We start from the raw sequence: 24553 nt of genomic DNA on the forward strand, positions 1-24553 counted from the left end.
TATTGTTTCTGGTACATACAGTAGCTGATCTCTCTCTTTAGGAAGGGTTTTGTTTCTGGTAAGTACAGTAGCTGATCTCTCTCTGTAGGAAGGGTTATTGTTTCTGGTAAGTACAGTAGCTGATCTCTCTCTGTAGGAAGGGTTATTGTTTCTGGTAAGTACAGTAGCTGATCTCTCTCTGTAGGAAGGGTTATTGTTTCTGGTACATACAGTAGCTGATCTCTCTCTGTAGGAAGGGTTATTGTTTCTGGTAAGTACAGTAGCTGATCTCTCTCTGTAGGAAGGGTTTTGTTTCTGGTAAGTACAGTAGCTGATCTCTCTCTTTAGGAAGGGTTTTGTTTCTGGTAAGTACAGTAGCTGATCTATCTCTTTAGGAAGAGTTATTGTTTCTGGTAAGTACAGTAGCTGATCTCTCTCTGCAGATTAGTTGGGTTTATGAACCTTTTTTTTGTCCTTTGTTACTACTGGTATGCAATTGACCTTTGGCACTAATTGCAGGTGGAAACCCCAAGGGGAACTTGTGAATGAGGGCAGCTACTGTGTGTGGGACTAAAATAGCCCACTGAGACAGTATTTCAGACTAATGATCATTGTTCTACATTGTGAGGGTGAGGAGTTGCGTATGTTAGGGTCATTAGGATGTGCTGCAGCAAACACAACAAACCAATTTCCTTTGTTAGCCCTCATAGTCCGTATGATTTAATGTTACAAGTACAAGGCAGGCATCTGTCTACTAGACAATTATTAGCTTAAAGCATTTTGAAACTTGGATCATTTCCTTTTTTCCAGATTAAATTCTACAATGCCTATTATCATTACGATACACAATCACAGAGACAAGTGGACTGAGAAACCAAAACCAATCTTCCCTACAGCAATAATGTCCTAGTGATTAACGTTGTGTCTTTCTTCATCTCACAACAACTCATTGATTAGCAAAGAGCCACAACATGAATAAATTAGTGGATTGTGACAATGTATGGAATGTGCTGAAAGTAGCTTCTGGGCTGTGAACCCTGAGTAAACCAAAGAGGAAATAGAGGAGCTAAGTAATCAAAGCCTTATTAACTACTGTTGCCCTCCAGCCATTGAGGATGCGAAAGCATTGCTCCTTTGTAGCATTCAAATCTAGTGAATTGCTATGTAATATTGCCAGAAAGAGTGTATTTTTGTGTGTCCTTGTGTATGATTGGATCCTTGCAAATTTATTTTAATTAGCAAAATAGAGCTGCTGCCCACAATAATGAGACCATGTGTCCAGAGCGGGATGAATTGTGGAGCCAAGTTATTTTGCCCCTGAGACTGTCCTAATATGGACCAGTAGCTCAGAGGAGAAAGCTAGAACATGTAACATACAAGTCAGTCCTTTGGAGTTGCAATGAACTGGGGAGTTTGATCAGTGGTCACAGTCAGGGGTCGTGTTCATTAGGACACGCAACAGAAAACATTTTAAAATGTTTGGCAACAGAGAATGAAAATGACTGATTCTGAATGGACCCTTCCAGAAGTCCCTTCCAGTTTCAGTCCGTTCTCTTTCCCTCTTCAGGCCATGGCGATAATGGTGACTCCATGGTCACGTCCCATGAGATGGGCCTTACGTGCAGCCAGCATTAGCAGCAGGCCTGCGGTCACCTCCAGGCTGAAGGAGAGACAGGCCATACCCAACGACCAGCCATAGGACACATGGACGCTGGCCAGAATCTCAGGTTCCAACAGTTCCCGAGCCCGTTGGCAGTAGCTGACGTAAACGCTCAACCCGGAGAGGGTGAAGAGACCTGGATGGATACAGACAGATAGTCAAAGTTTGGCCGGGATTCAACCAAAGGCACATTATAGAGCAGAACACTAGACAGCTGACAATACACTTTTTAAAGTTAATTTACGTTCTTGCCATTATCTGCAGTATTTACCATGAATGCGACCTCCACCAAAAGCTGTGTTCGCTGTTCTGGAACGTGCATTGGATTGAATCCAAGTTACTCAAATACAGTGAGTGATCAAGTATTTCCTTCATTGTTCTAATTATAGATTGACTCTTGGGAGTGTCCGGCGTTGATATCTATTTATAATTGATTCTGTTGGATGCATAAAAAAGCATTGGAGAAGATCTGAGGTCCCTCCCCTCGGACCATCTCTTCCAATGGGTTTCAAGAGGAGGTGAGGTGAGAGGATTGTGGGAAAAGACGTTTGAGATCCGCTAGAGGTATTAGCACACAGCTGTCATGCAACACAATGTACAAGGTTATCTAGTGGGTCTTGACCTCAGAGTTGTAATTATCAGTATTCTGGCCTTCTGGTCAGTGCATTCAACTAAGGTTGGCAAGAAAAACACATGCCACAGTCATAGTAAGTGTGACAGACATCCCTGTGCTTGCTTAGCTTAACCACTTCATCCCTAACAAGCTCACCCCAAGACTAGAACCCTGGACAACTGCCTCACAAACACACCTGACCACCCTCCTTGATCACGTCTTAGCCAACTCACCCCAAGACTAGAACACTGGACAACTGCCTCACAAACACACCTGACCACCCTCCTTGATCACGTCTTAGCCAACTCACCCTGAGACTAGAACCCTGGACCACTGCCTCACAAACACACCTGACCACCCTCCTTGATCACGTCTTAGCCAACTCACCCCAAGACTAGAACCCTGGACAACTGCCTCACAAACACACCTGACCACCCTCCTTGATCACGTCTTAGCCAACTCACCCTGAGACTAGAACCCTGGACCACTGCCTCACAAACACACCTGACCACCCTCTTTGATCACGTCTTAGCCAACTCACCCCGAGACTAGAACCCTGGACAACTGCCTCACAAACACACCTGACCACCCTACTTGATCACGTCTTAGCCAACTCACCCCGAGACTAGAACCCTGGACAACTGCCTCACAAACACACCTGACCACCCTCCTTGATCACGTCTTAGCCAACTCACCCCAAGACTAGAACCCTGGACAACTGCCTCACAAACACACCTGACCGCCCTCCTTGATCACGTCTTAGCCAACTCACCCCAAGACTAGAACCCTGGACCACTGCCTCACAAACACAAATGACCGCCCTCCTTGATCACGTCTTAGCCAACTCACCCCGAGACTAGAACCCTGGACCACTGCCTCACAAACACACCTGACCACCCTCTTTGATAACGTCTTAGCCAACTCACCCCGAGACTAGAACCCTGGACAACTGCCTCACAAACACACCTGACCACCCTACTTGATCACGTCTTAGCCAACTCACCCCGAGACTAGAACCCTGGACAACTGCCTCACAAACACACCTGACCACCCTCCTTGATCACGTCTTAGCCAACTCACCCCAAGACTAGAACCCTGGACAACTGCCTCACAAACACACCTGACCGCCCTCCTTGATCACGTCTTAGCCAACTCACCCCAAGACTAGAACCCTGGACCACTGCCTCACAAACACAAATGACCGCCCTCCTTGATCACGTCTTAGCCAACTCACCCCGAGACTAGAACCCTGGACCACTGCCTCACAAACACACCTGACCACCCTCCTTGATAACGTCTTAGCCAACTCACCCCGAGACTAGAACCCTGGACCACTGTCTCACAAACACACCTGACCACCCTCCTTGATAACGTCTTAGCCAACTCACCCCGAGACTAGAACCCTGGACCACTGTCTCACAAACACACCTGACCACCCTCCTTGATCACGTCTTAGCCAACTCACCCCGAGACTAGAACCCTGGACCACTGCCTCACAAACACACCTGACCACCCTCCTTGATCACGTCTTAGCCAACTCACCCCGAGACTAGAACCCTGGACCACTGCCTCACAAACACAAATGACCGCCCTCCTTGATCACGTCTTAGCCAACTCACCCCGAGACTAGAACCCTGGACCACTGCCTCACAAACACACCTGACCACCCTCCTTGATAACGTCTTAGCCAACTCACCCCGAGACTAGAACCCTGGACCACTGTCTCACAAACACACCTGACCACCCTCCTTGATAACGTCTTAGCCAACTCACCCCGAGACTAGAACCCTGGACCACTGTCTCACAAACACACCTGACCACCCTCCTTGATCACGTCTTAGCCAACTCACCCCGAGACTAGAACCCTGGACCACTGCCTCACAAACACACCTGACCACCCTCCTTGATCACGTCTTAGCCAACTCACCCCGAGACTAGAACCCTGGACCACTGCCTCACAAACACAAATGACCGCCCTCCTTGATCACGTCTTAGCCAACTACACTAGTGAATAGCTATAAATTCAGCAGTGTGACTAGAGGCACTTCAAGCTGGGGAGTGCGGTTACAAATCCCCATCTGTTTCTACAGTATAAGACCTGTTATAGCTATGAGGGCAAAAATAAATGATTCATGAGACCATCTCTCGACCGCTGAGCTAATATCTCAGACATCTCAACACTCAATTCCACAGTATACCCACAGTCTAGTTGTTTTCCCATAAACAAAAGACCAACAGGCAATATTACAACCGCAGGCTTTGTTCGCTGTTTCCTCTCATTTTCCCATGGAGACCACCGAGGTCAGTAGTATCGTCATAGAGCTAGCTTGTTCCAGCTTGTTGTCCACAGAAACACACTACTACTATCCATTGAATTCAACCTATTTACCTAATCAGTTTTTAATTATACCCTGTGAGGTATAATACATAATTGATGCATTAAGTTACAGTATAACGATCTGATGGAGATGATGTAATCCCAGCTAGATGGGCTTTTCACGCTGTGTCAACATTATTATAATCTAGTTATGAGGAAAATGTTTGCAAACATTCCAACATCCTCTCAATCTCTCTGTCAGTGTCCCAAATGGCACCCTATTCCCTACATAGTGCACTACTTTTTGACATGGGCCAATATACCTCTGTTCAAAAGTAGTGTACTATGTAGGGAATAGGGTGCCTTCTAGTACACAGTCTGTTTACATCCTCATCATGTTCTTTATCTTTAGTTCAAATCAAATCAAACTGTATTTGTCACATGCGCCGAATACAACAAGTGCAGACCTTACCGTTGTTGGATTCGACATTTTGAACATTGAGATATAAAATAAATGATAGAGAAGAAGCATAGAATATCTGTAGAAAGACAGATAGCTGTGGAATGTGTTGGAATGTGTTGGGGGACGGGAGCAGAGCACCGTGTTGATACAGGGGAGACAGATGGACATCTGTGGATTAGGTGAAGGAGGGGTTGAGGTGAGGAGGTGAGGAGAAGTGTTGGGTTGACTGAATACAGCTGTACAGAACCTTTGGGAATAATTACAACTTGGTTAAAGCTTCTCTAGTGTCTGTGAGTTATTTACTCTGGAAAATAAGAACCTAACACCGTGAAATGCTTACTTACAATTACCTTAACCAACAGTGCAGTTCAAGAAGAGTTAAGAAAACATTTACCAAATATACTAAAGTAAAAATGTATAAAAAGTAACACAATAAAATAACAATAACGAGGCTATATACAGGGGGTACCGGTACCGAGTCAGCGTGCAGGGGTGCAGGTTAGAGGTCATTTGTACATGTAGGTCGGGGTGAAGTGACTATGCATAGATAATAAACAGCAAGTAGCAGCAGTGTACAAAACAAATGGAGGAGGGGGGGGGGGGGGTGTCAATGTAAATAGTCCGGTGGCCATTTGATTAATTGTTCAGGAGTCTTATGGCTTGGGGGTAGAAGCTGTTTAGAAGCCTCTTGGTCCCAGACTTGGCGCTCCGGTACTGCTTGCCGTGCGGTAGCAGAGAGAACAGTCTATGACTTGGGTGGCTGGAGTCTCAGACAATTTTTTGGGCCTTCCTCTGACACCGCCTGGTATAGAGGTCCTGGATGGCTGGAAGCTTGGACCCAGTGTTGTACTGGGCCGTACGCACTAACCTCTGTAGTGCTTTACGGTCAAATGCCAAGAAGTTGCCATACCAGGCGGTGATGCAACCGGTCAGGATGCTCTCGATGGTGCAGCTGTAAATGCAATACATGAAACAACTAGTCCATTGTAAATGCAATACATGAAACAACTAGTCCAATGTCATAATGACTTTAACACACAGACAAAAAAGATATATTGCATAGTATGTGAAATTAATTCACAAACAGCAATAATGATAGATGATTATATTTAGATCTTTGAACTGTGTGGCATTTACACACGAACAAAGAACAGACATTCAAGGGATACAAAAAGCTATAATGATTGTCCATTTACAAACATCTGTGCCCCTTATTAGAATAGCCTGGCTTTTTAAATACCCATCTAAATTCCAGACTTGATCTAATTTCACGCTCAGCTCAGAGCCCTAATTACCTGGACTATGAGCTGAATAATCAAGCGGAGGGAGGTGTTTTCTGAAAACGTCTAACTTTACAACAGATCATAACCTGAACACGTCACAAGGTGTTAAAGGGGCAATCCGTGATTGGTACATCCATGATTTTCACTTTTTTATTTTTCAAAACTATTTGTATAGTTTTTTTCCCACAGTTACAGTGCAAACAGTAGTTGAATTATAATACACATACAACAAACATTCAAATACAACATGGGAACAAAAACATTTTTGTATTTCTGATAGACTGTATAGACATTGAATAACTTACAGAATCCTCATTCCTCTCTTAAAGTCTATGTTCACTCTACCTTTTATTTATTTATTTTTATTTAATAACCTACTTGAATATAATATATGTAAACTTTGTGTAAACTGTCTTTCTCTAAATGTTATCCCTAGCAGCACCATATCACCAAGTACAATTCTGAGCATGTGAATCTAAATGTGCCTGGCGAATTAAGGTGATTCTGATTCTGAGGTTAGTTTAACTGTCGTACCCCATCAGAACCCAAAATATGAGCTTGTTTTACTCCATTGTTTGAAAATAGTGTAAACTTAAACAACCACTATATGGCCTCTAAACATGGTTCTAACTAGACGTTTGAGCTCATGGATGGTCAGTCATTACATCCATAGCTCTCTCTATGAATGTGACAGTGGTTACATTTCTCCAGCCCCATCCCTGAGACGTTTACCCAAACAACCAATCCTGGATTCCCCCTTTAAATAAAAGGGGTGGAGGCTGTACCTAATTTGTAAATATGATTAACATTAATTAATTCAAGCAGCGCCTTTGAGAGTGAATTAGGGCCAATTACACTGATGTTCTGCTAACAAGGAAGCAGTAGACGTGCGTTTGTTACTAATGTGGCCTTGGAAGAGATTATACATTTTGATGGACCACTTCCTCTGTACACAACTAAAATATGTTGTTGCAACATGAATCTTATTGAAGCATACTTAGGTTATGTAGCCTCCTTAGATTTGGTCATGACACTTCTCTAGATTCAAAACTCTTCAGAATATGAAAAACATTGGTCTGAAATAAAATGATGCAAATAGATATACTTGTCAGTCACAAGAGAATGTCATGGCCCTGAGGGAGAAGTCTGACACACAGAAACATGAGCTGGCCTGTGTGTCCCTAATACATGTAAGCCATTGTCATGGTCATTGCAGACATCCGAGTGTTTATTTTTCTTTGATTCTGGGAAAGTCATTATGTGAAGTGTCCTCCCTGTCCTGGGGGGTCATGTTAAATGTCCTGGGGGGTCATGTTAAATGTCCTGGGGGGTCATGTTAAATGTCCTGGGGGGTCATATTAAATGTCCTGGGGGGTCATGTTAAATGTCCTGGGGGGTCATGTTAAATGTCCTGGGGGGTCATGTTAAATGTCCTGGGGGGTCATGTTAAATGTCCTGGGGGGTCATGTTAAATGTATATTTACAGAGCCTTCAGAAAGTATTTACACCCTTTTACTGTTTCCAAATGTTGTTGTGTTGCAGCCTTAATTTAAAATGGATTACATTGAGATGTTTGCTCACTGGCCTACACTGGCCTTCAAAATGGAAATATGTTTTTCTACATGTTTATCAATTAATTAAAAATGAAAAGCTTAAATGTATTGAGTCAATAAGTACTAAACCCCTTTGTTATGGCAAGCCTAAATACGTTCTGAAGTAAAAAAAAAAATCTTTAGAAGTCACATAATAAATTACATGGACTCACTCTGTGTGCAATAATAGTGTTTAACATGAATTTCAAACACAGATTCAACTACAAAGACCACAGAGATGGATTTTTAAAAATACACTGGATGGTGAATCAATGCACTCAGTCACTACAAAGATACAGGCTTCCTTCCTAACTCAGTTGCCAGAGAGGAAGGAAACCGCTCTGGGATTTCACCATGAGGCCAATGGTGACGTTAAAACAGTTGCATAGTTTAATGGCTGTGATAGGAGAAAACTGAGAATGCATCAACAACATTGTAGTTACTTCACAATACTAACCTAATTGACAGAGCGAAAAGACGGAAGCATGTACAGAATAAATATATTCCAAAAAATGTATCCTGTTTGCAACAAGGCAATAAAGTAAATGCTGCAAAAAAATGTGGCCAAGCAATTACCTTTTTGTCCTGAATGCAAAGTGCTATGTTTGGGACAAATCCAATACAACACATTACTGAGTACCACTCTCCATATTTTAAAGCATAGTGATGGTTGCATCATGTTATGGGTATGCTTGTAATTGCTTAGGACTGGGGAGTTTTTCAGGATAAAAACAAACAGAATGGAGCTAAGTGCAGGCAAAATCCTAGAGGAAAACTTGGTTCAGTCTGCTTTCCACCAGACACTGGGAGATTAATTCACCTTTCAGCAGAACAATAACCTAAAACACAAGGCCAAATCTACACTGGAGTTGCTTACCAAATAGATAGTGAATGTTCATGTGGCCGAGTTACAGTTTTGACTTATATATATATATTTTTCACCTTTATTTAACCAGGTAGTACAGTTGAGAACACCTTTATTTAACCAGGTAGGCTAGTTGAGAACACCTTTATTTAACCATGTAGGCTAGTTGAGAACAAGTTCTCATTTGCAACTGCGACCAGGTCAAGATAAAGCAAAGCAGTTCGACACATACAACAACACAGAGTTACACATGGAATAAACAAAACATACAATCAATAATACAGTAGAAAAATCTATATACAGCATGTGCAAATGAGGTAGGATAAGAGGTGCAAAGGAGCAAGATAAATTAATACAGTATGGGGATGAGGTAGATTGGATGGGCTATTTACAGATGAGCTATGTACAGGTGCAGTAATCTGTGAGCTGCTCTGACAGCTTAAAGCTAGTGAGGGAGGTAAGAGTCTCCAGCTTCAAAGATTTTTGCAGTTCGTTCCAGTCATTGGCAGCAGAGAACTGGAAGGAGAGGCGGCCAAAGGAAGAATTGGCTTTGGGGGTAACCAGTGAGATATACCTGCTGGAGCGCGTGCTACTGGTGGGTGCTGCTATGGTGACCAGTGAGCTGAGATAAGGTGGGGCTTTACCTAGCGGAGACTTGTAGATGACCTGGAGCCAGTGGGTTTGGCGACGAGTATGAAGCGAGGGCCAGCCAACGAGATTATACAGGTCGCAGTGGTGGGTAGTATATGGGGCTTTGGTGACAAAATGGATGGCACTGTGATAGACTGCATCCAATTTGTTGAGTAGAGTGTTGGAGGTTATATTGTAAATGACATTGCCAAAGTCGAGGATTGGTAGGATGGTCAGTTTTACGAGGGTATGTTTGCAGCATGAGTGGAGGAGGCTCTGTTGCAAAATAAGAAGCTGGTTCTAGATTTAATTTTGGATTGGAGATGTTTAATGTGAGTCTGGAAGGAGAGTTTACAGTCTAACCAGACACCTAGGTATTTGTAGTTGTCAATATATTCTAAGTCAGAACCGTCCAGAGTAGTGATGCTGGACGGGCTTGCAGGTGCGGGCAGTGATCGGTTGAAGAGTATGCATTTAGTTTTATTTGCATTAAAGAGCAGTTGGAGGCCATGGAAGGAGAGTTGTGTGACGTTGAAGCTTGAAAATGAAAATGATAAAATGAAATGAAAATTGTTGTCTAGCAATGATCAACAATCAATTTGAAGAATTTTAAAGGTATTATTTGGACAAATTGTAGGACAATCTAGGTGTGGAAAGCTCTTAGAGAATTACCCAGAAACATAAGCCTGTGTGTTACCCTGATAACACTGAAACATAAGCCTGTGTGTTACCCTGATAACGCTGAAACATAAGCCTGTGTGTTACCCTGATAACGCAGAAACATAAGCCTGTGTGTTACCCTGATAACGCAGAAACATAAGCCTGTGTGTTACCCTGATAATGCTGAAATAAAGCCTGTGTGTTACCCTGATAACACAGAAACATAAGCCTGTGTGTTACCCTGATAACGCAGAAACATAAGCCTGTGTGTTACCCTGATAACGCTGAAACATAAGCCTGTGTGTTACCCTGATAACGCAGAAACATAAGCCTGTGTGTTACCCTGATAACGCAGAAACATAAGCCTGTGTGTTACCCTGATAATGCAGAAACATAAGCATGTGTGTTACCCTGATAACGCAGAAACATAAGCCTGTGTGTTACCCTGATAACGCAGAAACATAAGCCTGTGTGTTACCCTGATAACGCAGAAACATAAGCCTGTGTGTTACCCTGATAACGCAGAAACATAAGCCTGTGTGTTACCCTGATAACGCTGAAACATAAGCCTGTGTGTTACCCTGATAACACAGAAACATAAGCCTGTGTGTTACCCTGATAATGCTGAAAGATCATAGCTGACATTGCTCTCAGTGCTCCCTGTTGAATACAATTTCTTTGTGAGTTTTAGACAGCGTTTCATTGTGGGTAAGAGTGTTTGAGGGTTTTAGACAACTTTTCATTGTGGGTAAGAGTGTTTGTGGATTTGAGACATTTCTTTGTGGGTAAGAGTGTTTGTGGATTTGAGACATTTCCTTGTGGGAAAGAGTGTTTGTGGATTTTAGACATTTCCTTGTGGGTAAGAGTGTTTGTGGGTTTTAGACAACGTTTCATTGTGGGTAAGAGTGTTTGTGGGTTTTAGACAACGTTTCATTGTGGGTAATAGTGTTTGTGGGTTTTAGACAACGTTTCATTGTGGGTAATAGTGTTTGTGGGTTTTAGACACTGTTTCATTGTGGGTAAGAGTATTTGTAGCACCCCTCAAAGGTGTTTGTCACAAACATTCCCATGAGAGACTGGACAGGCACAAAAACCATACAAGACCAAAGATCTGATTGATTGGAAACAATGTCTTGTAATGTGTGTGTTTGGGCATGTTGGCCAATGACCAGGCCCTATGGTAATAATCATTTGTGACTGAGAAAAGCAACAACTCCATGTCCTGAGGGTGATGTTCTCATGTCAATACTAGCACAACACTTACAATGGATGCCCAATACACTGCGTCATAGTTCATGAACTATGAATACTAAGTGGGATGCTAGTGTGGATATTATAACAGAGACAGATCTGACTCTAGAACAGAGCTAGCTCTAGAACTGACTCTAGAACAGATCTGACTAGAATAGATCCAGCTCTAGAACTGACTCTAAAACACATCTGGCTCTAGAACAGATCTAGCTCTAGAACTGACTCTAGAACAGATCTGACTAGAATAGATCCAGCTCTAGAACTGACTCTAAAATATATCTGTCTCTAGAACAGTTCTAATGTCCAGTGTCCTCTGTTCTAATATCCACCCTAGCTTCCCACTGAGCCAGACTGTTTTAGGGTCTGTTGGGAGACTGGCATAATGAGAATTTGAGTAAAGTCAGATGTGAGCACAGGTGTGGGCTCAGGAGATGGTAGGGCTATTACTACGGTAAACAGGACGGAGATGACTACAGTACGTGGTGCTCATACTGAACAGCCTCTCCCTCTGGAGGACGGGAGGTTGTTGTGGTGGACAGCAGGGACACAAGCAGGAAAACAAATGTTGATTGATGTACACTGAAAAACAAATCCACATGTATATCCACAATGGGCAACCAGTTTTTCCTGCAGGTAGACTCCTGCATGGACCAGAACAACACGTTATGCCCGCAAATGAAGACTAATGTGTCAAATGAAGTGCCTCTGTAGATTCTATTTCGGCTGTGGAATGTTGTTACTGGTTTCAAAGAGGATTACAATTGTTTTATTGATAAAAAAATAAAAACAGCTACCGAATCTCAGAGGAACAAACAGAAGGAGAGAGGTACACTATGAGTGAACAGCCTCTGTGTTTTATAGTCTTGGAATACAGTACTTCAAATTGGGTCACATTTACCATACTGTACGTAAAATGTCTCCACACATGACTGTAAGTCGCTTTGGATAAAAGCGTCTGCTAAATGGCATATATTGTTATATTATTATATTAATATATTATATTAGGACCTTGCCTTTCTCTAGCTTGTCATTACTTCCCACTCTAAAGCCAAATGTAGGAATTTTCAGAAAGCTCGGTCCTCAAGCTCAATTAAACCTATTTAATCTATTTCCTTTTGCATGGATACCCTTCATTCACCTTCTCCATAAGGACAGCCTTAAAATAGGCCCAGTGCAGGTGTTACGGATGTCACATTGCTTTCATAGCGAGTACCACTTCCCCTTGATTCGTTCCAACGGTTTGAGCCACCCAAAGGATACCAAATGGACGGCTCCAACCACCACATTTCAAACTCTGTTACTTAGGCAGAGCCATTAGCTACCGTGGTGGTGGTGATGCAGTGTTCCTTTCATCCCATTAAGCAGCTCCTTACCTCCATTTAATGGTAGGCTGGTAGGGCTTTTCAGGGGTGTCCTATTAACAGCCGTACTCTTAGCTACCTGTAATAATGTCCAGGGGTGATCCAAGAGTTACCTAGATACACAGATTTAGATTCCATTTTATAAGGCTGTAACTGGAATGGGTGCTTTAGAGGAAATGATCATCCCAATATAAGGAGGAGGATTTCAACAGTTAAACATCTTCCTTTTTAGTTTGCATGCTTCATCCACAAGTAGGATTTTCCACTTGAACCAGGATTAAATGATGTTCCTTTAGGTTTGTGGCATTCAGCTAATCTTATAAATGATGTGATGGATGTTGTGTTGACTGGTTTCCTCCAGCAGGCTGCTCTCCAGCTGAACTCTGGACAAGCTAGCCTCCAGCGATAATCACGCAACCTGCCAGACTTCTCAAGGAAACTGTTACTCAGAGTGAGGTGAGGGATATTTGTCAATGGTCTATGTTCCTTATGGAGTGGTGTCGGAGATAGAACTGCATTGGAGCTGTCAAATCCGTGATCAGCTGCTCTTGAAATAATTGAAGCCACACCCACTCCACTCACATTAAAAGTTCAGAAGGAGAAAGTGAAGGCTATATAGAAGTAATGTTCAAATCAACTAAATAATGAGGATTTTTCTCTTCCTAACTGAGGTGTACATTACATCTCACATTCCAGTGTTCGAACTTGTAAACAAGGCTGCATGGGATTTGTCTTAATGCTAAAGTAGATCTGACTGAATAGAGCTGTACCTCCTACCACGTAGAAGACATAAACATCCAGCCCATACATGGCATCTATATTAGGACATTGTCAGTTGTCTGACCAAACTCCCTCAGTTGTTAGACCAAACTCCCCCAGTTGTCTGTCCAAACTCCCTCAGTTGTTAGACCAAACTCCCTCAGTTGTCTGACCAAACTCCCCCAGTTGTCTGTCCAAACTCCCTCAGTTGTTAGACCAAACTCCCTCAGTTGTCTGACCAAACTACCTCAGTTGTTAGACCAAACTCCCCCAGTTGTTAGACCAAACTCCCTCAGTTGTCTGACCAAACTACCTCAGTTGTTAGACCAAACTCCCCCAGTTGTCTGTCCAAACTCCCTCAGTTGTTTGTCCAAACTCCCTCAGTTGTCTGTCCAAACTCCCTCAGTTGTTTGTCCAAACTCCCTCAGTTGTCTGTCCAAACTCCCTCAGTTGTTAGACCAAACTCCCTCAGTTGTCTGACCAAACTCCCCCAGTTGTCTGACCAAACTTCCCCAGCTGTCTGTCCAAACTCCCTCAGTTATTAGACCAAACTCCCTCAGTTGTCTGTCCAAACTCCCTCAGTTGTTAGACCAAACTCTCCCAGTTGTCTGTCCAAACTCCCTCAGTTGTTAGACCAAACTCCCTCAGTTCTTAGACCAAACTCCCTCAGTTGTCTGTCCAAACTCCCTCAGTTGTCTGTCCAAACTCCCTCAGTTGTCTGTCCAAACTCCCTCAGTTGTCTGTCCAAACTCCCTCAGTTGTCTGTCCAAACTCCCTCAGTTGTCTGTCCAAACTCCCTAAGTTGTCTGTCCAAACTGCCTCAGTTGTTAGACCAAACTCCCTCAGTTGTTAGACCAAACTCCCTCAGTTGTTATACCTCAGTTATTCAGACCAAACTGCCTTAGTTGTCTGACCAAACTCCCTCACTTGTCAGACCAAACTCCCTCACTTGTCAGATCAAACTCCCTCACTTGTCAGACCAAACTCCCTCACTTGTCAGATCAAACTCCCTCAGTTGTCAGACCAAACTCCCTCACTTGTCAGATCAAACTCCCTCACTTGTCAGATCAAACTCCCTCACTTGTCAGATCAAACTCCCTCAGTTGTCAGACCAAACTCCCTCACTTGTCAGATCAAACTCCCTCACTTGTCAGACCAAACTCCCTCACTTGTCAGACCAAACTTCCTCTCCCTCAGTTGTCAGACCAAACTCGCATCAGTTGTCAGACCAAACTCGCTCAGTTGTGAGAGTAGAGTAATGCTTTATTGATCCGTACTTGGGAAATTGTTTTAGCAGTCAACATCATCAATACATAACAATGACAAACATATGATCAAAAGCACACATTAAGACAGATATGAAGGCACCTGCACCTTAGTAGCCATAAAAGACACAATCCAATTCAAGGAGTTACGAAATGCTGTTGTTTATCCTCCTCTTGGGAAACAAGCAACAACAACATTTATAAGAAGAAGACATCGTAAATCAGTTAATCATTGAAAAGCCTCATGGCTGTGGGTAAGAATGATCGTCTAAACCTCCCTGTGGAGCTTCTGGGCAGGATGAACCTGCTACTGAAGCTGCTCCTGCGCTTCATACCCTGCTGTAGAGTGGGTGTGTGGCATTGTCCATGAGCTTGTGTGTCTTTGCTTGCAGCATTTTTATGAACCTGCTAGCCCAAACTATCTCAGTAGTTCAAACTATGTCAGTAGTTCAAACTATGTCAGTAGTTCAAACTATGTCAGTAGTTCAAACTATGTCAGTAGTTCAAACTATGTCAGTAGTTCAAACTATGTCAGTAGTTCAAACTATGTCAGTAGTTCGAACTATGTCAGTAGTTCAAACTATGTCAGTAGTTCAAACTATGTCAGTAGTTCAAACTATGTCAGTAGTTCAAACTATGTCAGTAGTTCAAACTATGTCAGTAGTTCAAACTATGTCAGTAGTTCAAACTATGTCAGTAGTTCAAACTATCTCAGTAGTTCAAACTATGTCAGTAGTTCGAATATGGATCCTGTAGATAGAATAAGCCCTTCTAATTTAGCTTGTTGATACCATTGAATTAAGCAGGACAAAAAAACATGCCTTGGCAAGGTATGGTGTCATGCATTGGATTTTGGATTGACAACAGTCAGCATCGTTATGTTTGTGACACCAATGTAGGCCTATCTAATGCTATATTCTAGGATCAAATCAATTGGTGTAGTTCACACTTTATCAGATGTTATAGTGGTTGTAATGAAATCCTTGTGTTACTGGCTCCTAACAGAGGAACAAAAAAAACCAAGTACACAAATAATAATAAAACACTGGGAACAAGAAATTATGAATGTTAGGACTAAACTAGTTAAATGATGAATGTTAGGACTAAACTAGTTAAATCATGAATGTTAGGACTAAACTAGTTAAATTATGAATGTTAGGACCGAAAACTAGTTAAATCATGAATGTTAGGACTAAACTAGTTAAATCATGAATGTTAGGACTAAACTAGTTAAATCATGAATGTTAGGACTAAACTAGTTAAATGATGAATGTTAGGACTAAACAAGTTAAATGATGAATGTTAGGACTAAACTAGTTAAATCATGAATGTTAGGACTAAACTAGTTAAATGATGAATGTTAGGACTAAACAAGTTAAATGATGAATGTTAGGACTAAACTAGTTAAATCATGAATGTTAGGACTAAACTAGTTAAATCATGAATGTTAGGACTAAACTAGTTAAATCATGAATGTTAGGACTAAACTAGTTAAATCATGAATGTTAGGACTAAACTAGTTAAATCATGAATGTTAGGACTAAACTAGTTAAATCATGAATGTTAGGACTAAACTAGTTAAATGATGAATGTTAGGACTAAACAAGTTAAATGATGAATGTTAGGACTAAACAAGTTAAATGATGAATGTTAGGACTAAACTAGTTAAATCATGAATGTTAGGACTAAACTAGTTAAATCATGAATGTTAGGACTAAACTAGTTAAATCATGAATGTTAGGACTAAACTAGTTAAATCATGAATGTTAGGACTAAACTAGTTAAATCATGAATGTTAGGACTAAACTAGTTAAATCATGAATGTTAGGACTAAACTAGTTAAATCATGAATGTTAGGACTAAACAAGTTAAATCATGAATGTAAGGACTAAACTAGTTAAATCATGAATGTTAGGACTAAACAAGTTAAATCATGAATGTTAGGACTAAACAAGTTAAATCATGAATGTTAGGACTAAACTAGTTAAATCATGAATGTTAGGACTAATCTAGTTAACAACCCAAATAACACTATTGTTAATCCAAACGTAATCTATGAGTATATACACCAAAAATATATATGAATAATGATATCTACAGCAACAGATATATTACAGTGAGCTCTGTTGAGAATCCAGTATATTAATCAACCGTGTAGCAGTACATGGGACAGCAGCCTTGTCTGTGTGTGTGTGTGTCTGTGAGTGTGTGTGTCTGTGAGTGTGTGTGTCTGTGAGTGTGTGTGTATGTGAGTGTGCGTGTATGTGCGTGTGTTTGTGAGTATGGGCATATGCATGTGTGTGAGTACAGGAGTCTGTGTGTGTATGAGGTGTGTGTCTGTGTGAGTTTGTGTGTGTGTGTGTTTTGTTTGAGTGAGTCTATCTTTGTCTCAAGTAGAAGGTGTGCACATCCAGTACAAAGACGGAACAGATGGATCTCTGTAATGTCTGTAATATTGGACAGGTAGGAGAAAAAAACTGGAAAATATAGTGCTTTGTGTTTTCATCACAACATTCATTCAAACCAGCCTGCTGCCTGAAGACCAGAGTGAAATATAAGTAGCACTCGGAAGGTCTAGTTCAAACAGGCCCAGACTAAGTAATACCATAGCCCAGTAGAACTCTGAAGGCCTGTTCAAACAGGCCCAGACTAAGTAATACCATAGCCCAGTAGAACTCTGAAGGCCTATTCAAACAGGCCCAGACTAAGTAATACCATAGCCCAGTAGAACTCTGAAGGCCTGTTCAAACAGGCCCAGACTAAGTAATACCATAGCCCAGTAGAACTCTGAAGGCCTGTTCAAACAGGCCCAGACTAAGTAATACCATAGCCCAGTAGAACTCTGAAGGCCTGTTCAAACAGGCCCAGACTAAGTAATACCATAGCCCAGTAGAACTCTGAAGGCCTGTATAAAACAGGCCCAGACTAAGTAATACCATAGCCCAGTAGAACTCTGAAGGCCTGTTCAAACAGGCCCAGACTAAGTAATACCGTAGCCCAGAAGAACTCTGAAGGCCTAGTTCAAACAGGCCCAGACTAAGTAATTCCATAGCCCAGTAGAACTCTGAAGGCCTGTTCAAACAGGCCCAGACTAAGTAATACCATAGTCCTGTAGAACTCTGAAGTCCTAGTTCAAACAGGCCCAGACTAAGTAATAGCACAGGGAAACAAATATCGGAAAAATAACGTTGCTTATCAACTGTTTGGAAAAGTAGACTGGTTCAATCAGGTCAAAACAGCCCAGAGGACTCTGATATCCTAGTTCAATCAGGTCAAAACAGCCCAGACGACTCTGATATCCTGGTTCAATCAGGTCAAAACAGCCCAGAAGACGGATATCCTGGTTCAATCAGGTCAAAACAACCCAGAAGATTCTGATATCCTGGTTCAATCAGGTCAAAACAGCCCAGACGACTCTGATATCCTAGTTCAATCAGGTCAAAACAGCCCAGAAGACGGATATCCTGGTTCAATCAGGTCAAAACAACCCAGAAGATTCTGATATCCTGGTTCAATCAGGTCAAAACAGCCCAGAAGACTCTGATATCCTAGTTCAATCAGGCCAAAACAGCCCAGAAGACTCTGATATCCTGGTTCAATCAGGTCAAAACAGCCCAGAAGACGGATATCCTGGTTCAATCAGGTCAAAACAGCCCAGAAGACTCTGATATCCTAGTTCAATCAGGTCAAAACAGCCCAGAAGACTCTGATATCCTAGTTCAATCAGGCCAAAACAGCCAAATAGACTGATATCCTGGTTCAATCAGGTCAAAACAGCCCAGAAGACTCTGATATCCTGGTTCAATCAGGTCAAAACAGCCCAGAAGACTCTGATATCCTGGTTCAATCAGGTCAAAACAGCCCAGAAGACTCTGATATCCTGGTTCAATCAGGTCAAAACAGCCCAGAAGATTCTGATATCCTGGTTCAATCAGGCCAAAACAGCCAAGTAGACTGATATCCTGGTTCAATCAAGCCAAAACAGCCAAGTAGACTCTGATAGCCTGATTCAAGCATGCCAAGCCAGTCTGATTCCTTGCCATTACCACAGGGTATTTTCCCCCCACTACCGTGATCAGCAATCACTCCACCCTCTGATCAATGCTCCATCAAATATTGAAATGATCCATTTAAATGGACGGTTTTGCTGTTTAGCACTCCTCCTGATCAGAACCAAGACAATGTAGCTGTATACCAGCAGTGATATCAGCTGTGTAACACAATAAGATTTGATCAGAATGTGGATTCAGAAAGAGAATGATCTGTTGTAGTGTCAGTGGGAGGAAAGGGATGTTTTTTTCAGTAATATACATCTGTTCTTGACAGCTGCCACAGTTGGCTGCTCTATGTGAGTGTTTCTCATAAGAAGTTGGCAATTGCAAATTAACTCTCATCTTAATATCTAGAAGTCTAGGCTGTTCTCTCTCTCTTTGTCTCGCTCTTTGTCTCTCTCTCTTTGTCTCTCTCTCTGTCTCTCTCTCTCTCTTTGTCTCTCCTCTCTCTCTTTGTCTCTCTCTCTGTAAATGTGAAAATATATTTATGTATTATATATAGAGTATAAACACATTGTTTTAATAATTAGTATAACGTTGATCTTAATGATCTTAACCCACAATGGCGTTTAAAGACGGTAAAGCTGGCAGTCAGTTGGTTAGTTGTTTTGAGTTTGAAATGCCAGGTGTTGAGTTGAGAAGTCAAAAAGCGGAGGTGTGCGGTGATGACAGAGGTGTGTGGTGATGACAGAGGTGTGTGGTGATGACAGAGATGTGTGGTGATAACAGAGGTGTGCGGTGATGACAGAGGTGTGTGGTGATGACAGAGGTGTGCGGTGATGACAGAGATGTGTGGTGATAACAGAGGTGTGCGGTGATGACAGAGGTGTGCGGTGATGACAGAGGTGTGCGGTGATGACAGAGGTGTGCGGTGATGACAGAGGTGTGTGGTGATGACAGAGGTGTGTGGTGATGACAGAGGTGTGCGGTGATGACAGAGGTGTGCGGTGATGACAGAGGTGTGTGGTGATGACAGAGGTGTGCGGTGATGACAGAGGTGTGTGGTGATGACAGAGGTGTGCGGTGATGACAGAGGTGTGCGGTGATGACAGAGGTGTGCGGTGATGACAGAGGTGTGTGGTGATGACAGAGGTGTGCGGTGATGACAGAGGTGTGCGGTGATGACAGAGGTGTGCGGTGATGACAGAGGTGTGTGGTGATGACAGAGGTGTGCGGTGATGACAGAGGTGTGCGGTGATGACAGAGGTGTGCGGTGAGGTGTGCGGTGATGACAGAGGTGTGCGGTGATGACAGAGGTGTGCGGTGATGACAGAGGTGCGCGGTGATAACAGAGGTGTGTGGTGATGACAGAGGTGTGTGGTGATGACAGAGATGTGTGGTGATGGCAGAGGTGTGCGGTGATGACAGAGGTGTGTGGTGATGACAGAGGTGTGTGGTGATGACAGAGGTGTGCGGTGATGACAGAGGTGTGTGGTGATGACAGAGGTGTGTGGTGATGGCAGAGGCTTGGCGTAGGACTGTACCATCCTACTCTGGAATACTGATGAGTGGTGGGCTTTCTGGGCCAACAGCTGCCAGGGCATCACCCAAGTAGGTAGAACTGGTATTGGGGAAGTAGTTACAAAGTCAAGTACTCTATAAGTAAGTTACATGTAATGTAGTAAAACTACTACTATAATAATATAGAAATGACATAATACTATGTTTATGTGCATTCTTGGCTGAAGATGAATCTAACCTGCATTGGGAGGAGGAACATAAATAACATGGCTCCTTCTTTCCCCAACAAAAACATTATATTTTTGAGGTAAAGAAGTATAAACTAAATAATACACTAGCTTACGTATAATGCTTTATATACAGTAAGTGTGCCTCACAGAAAGTGTTGCAGAAACAGTCATGTTTTTATTTTATTTCCCTGTGGGGCCAATTTGAAATGTGTGTGTATTTTGCTTATTCATCACAGCACTTCACTCAGTCTCAGCTGGATTAGATCTCATATTTGATTCTGTCTGGAGGTGCTGAGTGCTGTCATCAGAAGCTATTCACAAGGAAAGCTTTTTTCTTGTCAAGTGGGCATCACGTAAGGTGTTCCTATCTCCATTAGGTAGACCAAGAGCTGTTTTTTTGGGAGGGATAAAAATGTAAGGGTTAGACATGACGAGACCTGACACTCTCATAATGTTTATTCTGCTGCTGCAAGAAAGAAAAAAACCTGATGAATGAAAGATGTCTTCTTTGTGTGAGATTGTGAACCTACGCTCTTTTTCAGAGGCTAGACAGGAACTCATGCCTTCCCAGCAAAGGCATCTATATTTCCAGAAAGGCTGTTACTCACGACAAGAGCAGGGCTGTTCAAGGATTTTTTATTCCCCTAGAGCAGGGCTGTTCAAGGCTGTTTTATTCCCCTAGAGCAGGGCTGTTCAAGGCTTTTTTATTCCCCTAGAGCAGGGCTGTTCAAGGCTGTTTTATTCCCCTAGAGCAGGGCTGTTCAAGGCTGTTTTATTCCCCTAGAGCAGGGCTGTCCAAGGCTGTTTTATTCCCCTAGAGCAGGGCTGTTCAAGGCTGTTTTATTCCCCTAGAGCAGGGCAGTTCAAGGCTTTTTATTCCCCTAGAGCAGGGCTGTTCATCGCTGTTTTATTCCCCTAGAGCAGGGCTGTTCATCGCTGTTTTATTCCCCTAGAGCAGGGCTGTTCAAGGCTGTTTTATTCCCCTAGAGCAGGGCTGTTCAAGACTGTTTTATTCCCCTAGAGCAGGGCTGTTCAAGACTGTTTTATTCCCCTAGAGCAGGGCTGTTCAAGGCTGTTTTATTCCCCTAGAGCAGGACTGTTTAATGTCGGTCCTGGAGGGACAAAATACTCCTGTTTTTCATCTCCTGTTAATCAGGTACTGGTTCAGACCTGGGAAACCAGGTGAGTGCAATTAATAACTACCAGGTGAAAACAAAGAACCAGAAGTGTTTTGGACCTCCGGGACGTAGTTGAAAAGCCCTATCCTAGAGGCTGGAAGCAGCAAAGGGTCAGCTGCAGAGCAGTGTCCCTGGGGCAGGTTAGGGGTTCAGTGTCTTGCTGCAGTGCCCCTGGGGCAGGTTAAGGGTCCAGTGTCTTGCTGCAGTGCCCCTGGGGCAGGTTAAGGGTCCAGTGTCTTGTTGCAGTACCCCTGGGGCAGGTTAGGGGTCCAGTGTCTTGCTGCAGTGCCCCTGGGGCAGGTTAAGGGTCCAGTGTCTTGCTGCAGTGCCCCTGGGGCAGGTTAGGGGTCCAGTGTCTTGCTGCAGTGCCCCTGGGGCAGGTTAAGGGTCCAGTGTCTTGCTGCAGTGTCCCTGGGGCAGGTTAAGGGTCCAGTGTCTTGCTGCAGTGCCCCTGGGGCAGGTTAGGGGTCCAGTGTCTTGCTGCAGTGCCCCTGGGGCAGGTTAAGGGTCCAGTGTCTTGCTGCAGTACCCCTGGGGCAGGTTAAGGGTCCAGTGTCTTGCTGCAGTGCCCCTGGGGCAGGTTAAGGGTCCAGTGTCTTGCTGCAGTGCCCCTGGGGTGCTGGTTTAGGTCCACTTGTAGAATCTGTGCCAAGGCGCATTGAAACTCTTTTGGGAGCATGTGGTGGCCCAACACCCTATTAAGACACTTTATCTTTGTGTTTCCTTTATTTTAGCAGTTACCTGTATGTGTTTGTGATAAAACTTAAAGAGCCACTGAACACTCAGATTGGTACATGTTATTTTTGTTGCTCATTCGATAAACAAGATTTCAGTTTTCTGGCCGATTTCACATTTGGTTATTGATGTTTGCTCCCCATGAGACACTGTAGACGTGGAAGCCTATTTCCCTCCCTCAAAGTCCCAAGAATGAATCTAAAAGAACTCAAGAAATCTGTAATAAACGTTGACGTTTTGGCCAAGGATGTTGTAGTTGCCCAATTTTACATCTAACTAAGGTATTTGGTGCAGTATTTCTCAAGTAATAAAATGCACAACGTGATATCTTGTGTAAAAAGTCGGAGCTTCTGGGCAGGCCTGTCTCACTGTCAATGCTATTGGATAGAGAGCAATCTCCACAGCTATTCACCCCATGTTAATGGGCAAATGGACATTGTCAAATCAAAACCCAATCGTCATTTACCCAGTGTGATGCACAGATGTTACAAACTCTGTTGTAGACAAAACTGACTTTACGACCAAAACTATTCTATTTACACTGTTGGCAATTATGACACTAGAATAATTGTTTCTGACTCATATTGATGCCTCAAAAGGATTAGTTGCCTTTTAAGAGGCAGTCGCTCTTAAAAGGGGGGCTGTTCATCTTCTGTGGCTAAATGATGCTCTCTGGTGTATTTTACACTCCTGTGGCTGGATCTATGGGCTTGGGCTCAGGGGCTTCATCCCCGAGAAGCCCCTGCATTCATCCCCGAGAAGCCCCTGCATTCAGCCCTGAGAAGCCCCTGCATTAAACCGGCCCTGACTGAAAGTATTCAGTACAATATCTCAACCTTTCAAGACATATTTGCTGTCATCTCTAAAAATCCTTGAATGAGGTTATTTAAGCCTGTTTCAGAGAGAAAACTGAGTTGATTTTAAAGCTGAAAGCAACCTTCAATTGAATAAAGACAACAGTATGAGAATGTGTGTACTCAAATCCTCCCACACATCCACACACACTGACAGCTAGAAAATGCCCACTGGTCTTTAACCTTTCAGCATCATGCACTGTACAATTTCAGCCTAAAGCAGTTGAACAAGACATTCATATCAGTACAACATAGAATCAATCTAAAATAACCATTTCACTGCCACAAGCTCCAGAACAACATGAAAACAAGGGTTCATATTGTTTTCTTTCAAAAGGTTCACCTTGAGTGCCAGGTGGGCAGAGTTTGCACTTTTGGACTATTCTATTGTATCCCATTGTGCTGGGAAAGCTCAAGCAAACACAAATACTATTTTAACCCTTGTCTGAAAACCAGGGTTGTGTTCATTAGGGCACACAACAGAATTTTTAAAAATCTATAAAAATAAAAAAATAAGAGTGTTTCTCATTGGACAAGTCCATGTAGTCCCCGTTTCAGTCCATTCTCCTCCAATTAGTGCCTAATGAACACAACCCAGGCCTGAACACCAGGGGATGCTCCAGAAAGTCACTTACTGCAGAAGAGGAAGTAGGATGCGGAGCCGGCCAGCAGGCTGGGATTCCTGGCCAGAGAGCTGACCAGACCACAGATCCCTCCCAACACCACCAGCAACAGACTGAGAGGCAGCAGGGTGACTATGACCTTGTGGGAGTCTGCAGGGAGACCCAGAATGCAAAGCAGGGTTACTGTGAGCTGGAGAAATACACTGTACATTGTCCTCTCACAAAAACATTTCTGCATGGTGTGTGTGTGTGTGAGCAGGTCCGTTTCTAGCGTTTCGGGGACCATAAGCGATATTTGGTTGGGGGGACCCACCACCTCACGGTAATGCCTCCCCACCTCACGGTAATGCCCCCCCACCTCAAGGTAATGCCCCCCACTTCACGGTAATGCCCCCCACTTCACGGTAATGCCCCCCCACCTCACAGTAATCCCCCCCCCCACCTCAAGGTAATGCCCACCACCTCACGGTAATGCCTCCCCACCTCACGGTAATGCCCCCCCCCCCCCACCTCAAGGTAATGCCCCCCACTTCACGGTAAAGCCCCCCCCACCTCACGGTAATGCCCCCCCACCTCACGGTAATGCCCCCCCACCTCACGGGCAAAAAAAGGTAATGCCTCTTGGCCTCTTGGTGGCCGAGAGAATGATTTGCAGCTTTGAAGTTAATGTCTTGCAATTCTACACATTTTGCATAGAGAAATGTTATTTCTCATGGACTAAT

The 24553-nt window shown here is 43.2% G+C and overlaps 1 protein-coding gene across 1 annotated transcript in view; it reads right to left on the bottom strand.

Annotated features, from left to right (window-relative positions):
- Nucleotides 1-672: 672 nt before the first annotated feature.
- LOC110486093 (transmembrane protein 235) overlaps nt 673-24553 on the bottom strand; it is a 29239-nt gene continuing 5358 nt past the window's right edge. The window contains exons 3-4 of the mRNA XM_036939193.2: nt 23844-23981; nt 673-1775 (exon numbers count right to left, since the gene is read on the bottom strand). Of these exons, the coding sequence (XP_036795088.2) occupies nt 1543-1775; nt 23844-23981 (371 nt within the window). The 3' untranslated portion in view covers nt 673-1542. The remainder of the gene's footprint in view (nt 1776-23843; nt 23982-24553) is intronic.

This window comes from Oncorhynchus mykiss, chromosome 13 (genome assembly GCF_057628025.1).
Source record: "Oncorhynchus mykiss isolate SJ-2025 chromosome 13, ASM5762802v1, whole genome shotgun sequence".
Taxonomy (NCBI): domain Eukaryota; kingdom Metazoa; phylum Chordata; class Actinopteri; order Salmoniformes; family Salmonidae; genus Oncorhynchus; species Oncorhynchus mykiss.